At 49.2% G+C, this 4,136-nt stretch overlaps 1 protein-coding gene across 2 annotated transcripts in view; it reads right to left on the bottom strand.

Annotated features, from left to right (window-relative positions):
* Nucleotides 1-962: 962 nt before the first annotated feature.
* Nucleotides 963-4,136, bottom strand: part of MORN4 (MORN repeat containing 4) — a 21,202-nt gene continuing 18,028 nt past the window's right edge. For both annotated transcript variants that reach the window (XM_011951174.1, XM_011951173.1), the window contains 3 exons: nucleotides 3,593-3,707; nucleotides 3,054-3,163; nucleotides 963-2,800 (listed from right to left, as the gene is read on the bottom strand). In XM_011951174.1, coding sequence (XP_011806564.1) covers nucleotides 2,652-2,800; nucleotides 3,054-3,163; nucleotides 3,593-3,707 — 374 coding nt within the window. In that variant the 3' untranslated portion in view covers nucleotides 963-2,651. The remainder of the gene's footprint in view (nucleotides 2,801-3,053; nucleotides 3,164-3,592; nucleotides 3,708-4,136) is intronic.

Here is a 4,136-nt window from a genome sequence, read left to right as displayed (position 1 = left end):
CATGGCGAAACCCTATATCTACTAAAGATACAAAAAGTAGCCGAGTGTGGTGGCGGATGCCTGTAATCCCAGCTACTCAGGAGGCTGAGGCAGGAGAACAGCGTGAACCCAGGAGGCGGAGCTTGCAGTGAGCTGAGATCCGGCCACTGCACTCCAGGCTGGGGGCAGAGCGAGACTCCGTCTCAAAAAAAAAAAAAAAAAAAAAAGGAGAGAAAATAAAAGATCTCAATCTTCAACCCAAAACCAGGCTCTGAATGGCACTAAAGCTTGGGGCTTAGTGCCTGGGGTCCTCTCACAGGCAACTTCCAGAGGAGCTGGGCTCAGAAGAGAATCAAGTTTAGGACTTGGGGGAATAGTTAAGGCTAGGCAGGCAGGGTAGTGTACTGAGTAAGAGCTCCGCCTCTGGGCTTAAACAGGTCTGGGTTTAAGTTCTGGGATCTGCCCCTTAGTGTCTATGGAACCTCGGAGAAACTGCTTAACTGCCCTGAGCCTCATCTGTAACACAGGGATAATAATAGTACCTTCCTCCAACAAGGATGCATGTAAAAGGGTCAGTGTGGGGGTCAATGTTCCACCACTCTCCCACTGCAGGGAAAGGGAAACTCCGGCAGGAGTGGACCTGCCAGAGGTAACCCAGCAGGTGTGGCCATAACTAGTCTCAGGACTTAGGCACTCTGATGCTCAGGGTGAGAGGGGTCCAGTAAAGGGAGACGGAGTCAGAAAGACTTGGTTACAAATCCCACCCAGCTGTGCCACCTACTAGTTGCGGCAGCCTGAGATTGTCTGATTCAAGTAAGAAAAAAAAATTCCTATGTCCTCTGTAGAGGCTGAGAAAATTAAATGACTTGATATAGTAAAGTGTGCAGGGTCAGTTCCAAGGGCTAATCTGATTAACTTTTACAAACAGCAAATGGGTTGATATTCATGAAGACGCAGGGCCAGAAAGTCAGGAAAACTAGGTATAGGCAGTTCTGGTGATTTCTTTATTCTTTATAAACACCTTTTTCTACAGTACAATTCAGAGAATAAATAGAGGCACACGGCTATAACTTCCACCACCATCTGCTGTTGAGGAGACATTTAGTGTGAGGCTAGGGGGCTAGAGGTGGGGGACGTATTTGGGTACCAGGGTAATGGGAGGCCTCCGTGATAAACTGCAGAGATCCCATCAGTAAGGTCTGACTGCGGCCTGACGGTCAAGGCTCGTGATAGAAGAGCTACAGTGAGCCAAATGCTCCTTTAGTTCCCTACAGTCCTAGAGTAGGTCCAATTCTACCAAAACCCCAGGGGTTCGGGTGAGTCTGATTTATCGGTCCACTGGGAAGAAACTGTGTCAGCCCAAGCCATCCCTACGAATTCAGTTCACTCCATGGCAGGGCCTGAAATGGCCTAAATATTCTACCCTTTTCCCTGGAGTTAGTCACATATACAATTAATAAGATTACTGTTTACATGAGTTTTTTTCTTGACTGTCCCAAAAAGGGATCCTGTTCCCCATCTAAGGAAGGAGAGAGGCACACACATGGGGATCATCTGTTGTAACTTGGTGAAGGAAGACAGTCTGTCTTCTAAAGGGAGGAGGAAATAGCACTCTTACCGAATCCTTCTCAGGGGCATAGGCAGGAATGAATACCAGTCTGATCAGACCAAGTGAAAGCCTGGACCTATGATTCCAACCAGCATGAGGAGTAACATACGGAAAAGCTCTGCCAGCCAGGCACAGTGGCTCACACCTGCAATCCTAGCACTCTGGCGGGCCCGGGCAGGAGCATCGCTTGAGCCCAGGAGTTTGAGACGAGCCTGAGCAACATAGCAAGACCTGGCTCATTTTTTTATAATAATAAAATAAAAGGCTGGGCGTGGTGGCTCACGCCTGTAATCCCAGCACTTTGGGAGACCGAGGTGGGTGGATCACGAGGTCAGGAGTTTGAGACCAGCCTGGCCAACATGGTGAAACCCCATCTCTACTTAAGAAAATACAAAAATTAGCCAGGTGTGGTGGCGCACTCCTGTAGTCCCAGCTACTCAGGAGGCTGAGGCAGGGGAATCGCTTGAACTTGGGAGGTGGAGGTTGCAGTGAGACGAGATTGCGCCACTGCACTCTAGCCTGGACGACAGAGTGAGACTCCATCTCAAAATAATAATAATAATAAAAAAATTAAAGAAAAGCTCTGGCCTTGACTTTCACAGGGCTGCTCTACTGAGCCACCCCTATCTTTTTCCTGTTTCTCCAGGGGTAGCACAGAGCACTGGCCCTAAGGTGGGGCAGAATCACCTGCCCCAAAAGCAGCAGAATGAAGGTTCTGTATCACTTGGCCGAAAATGAAGCAGAAGGGTCACAGCAGGCTGCACTGGGTAACCCGAGGTCTTAGGAACAGAGTATCAACAGTGAGAAGAGGCGGTTCCTCTGTCCTCCAGCACACAAGGGTCAGGGAAAGACAGAACCACCAATGACTGAGAGCGCCCGCTGGCCAGCATCCTCAGCACTTTTCTGCGGCCCAGTTCTGGAATGGCAGGTGACAGGGCACATACAAGACCTCTGCTCCGCTGTCATTGTCAACTCATCTCAGCTCTGGTTCATTTGTTCACCTCAAGTCAACAAGGGGCGCATGGCTTTACCCAATACTTGTCAGCTGGTGCCCACTGCGCTGTCAGGCAGTGAGATTTCTGGCTGACTTGGAGGCGCTCTGGGCCCGCTGAACGACGGCAGAACACTTCTCACGCCGCAGCAGCTTGTTGTTCTCAAAGAGACCTTCGTTGCGGGGGATTCCATGAGAACCATCGGGGAAAGTCAGCAGGCCTTTGAGGAGGGCAGAGAAAACATGGGAGTAACAATGGCATTAATGTCTCAAAGGTGAGCTTGATATGTTGAGGCTGAAGAAGAGAAAAACTCTCAGCTCTACTCAGGAGTACTCTACTGGTGAGTTCAATGGATAGGCGTCAGGGATGGCCACTATGGATTGCTGGACACCCGCAGGATTAAAACGAAACAGGTATATTTCCACCCATATTATGCCCACCTAAGTCACCCATCCTGCTGGGCTGCAACTTACCAAAACCATCTACTCTGCCATTTTTAAATTCCCCCTCAAAGGTCATGTTGTCGTATCGAATGAAGACTCCGACGCCGTTAAACTTGCCCTGGGCAAACTCCCCCTCATACCTGCAGAAACACCAGAAGTTAGCCTTCAGTGGAAAGTTAGCTGTCCAGATTAATGGAGTTGAGCAGCTGCTGATCTCTGTTATTTAATAATGCCAAGGAGCAAGCCGATTCCTCCTGTCACATAGCTCCATCTACCCCATCTATTCCCAACCAGCAGAGAAGGATCGGAGAGTATATATGCCATGAAGCCCTATCTCAATGAAAGAAAATAGGACGGGAATGGGAGTGGGGTGGAAAGTCACTCACTTGGTTGACATTTCAAATTTTAGGTCCACTTAAAAAATAACCAATAAAAGGACTACTTATCCCTCATCTGTGTTCTACAGGGAGTGAGACAAGCTCAGGATTGACCAGATATTTACCAGTGTCCCATTTTTATGTCAGACCCTCCCTTATTTAAGGCTAAGAAAGGAATGACCTCATACCCACCTTGAACCATCTGAGAAGGTCAATACCCCAAAGCCATTAAAGAGCCCATTCTCAAAATGACCCAGGTAGGTGCCACCATCTGCAAACATCAGTTGACCAAAACCATGCCTGCGGCCTGAACAAAGAGAAGGACAGGTGTCAGGTTGGAAGGAGGCAGTTTCAGGGTCCCTTCTTACTCTTCTAGCATCCCTTACCTGCCATCACCCTACCCACAAAGAAAACAAGAGAAGCAGTGACATTAGCAGGGCAGAGGATTATTAGCCAGAGTCAGGCACTGGGAAAACCTGGCTCCTGGGGCCTTCCCATCTCATCACTACAGATTAAAGCAGGTCTACCCAAGTATGAATAAGAGAGTACTTAAAAATAACAACAGCTGGCCAGGCGCAGTAGCTCATGCCTGTAGTGCCAGCATTTTGGGAGGCCAAGGTGGGTGGATCATGAGGTCAAGAGATCAAGACAGGCCGGGCGCGGTGGCTCAAGCCTGTAATCCCAGCACTTTGGGAGGCCGAGACGGGCGGATCACAAGGTCAGGAGATCGAGACCA

Source organism: Colobus angolensis, unplaced genomic scaffold (assembly GCF_000951035.1).
Source record: "Colobus angolensis palliatus isolate OR3802 unplaced genomic scaffold, Cang.pa_1.0 Scaffold316, whole genome shotgun sequence".
Lineage (NCBI taxonomy): Eukaryota > Metazoa > Chordata > Mammalia > Primates > Cercopithecidae > Colobus > Colobus angolensis.
The sequence above is the reverse complement of the archived record's forward strand: the minus strand, read 5'-3'. Positions and strand labels throughout refer to the sequence as shown.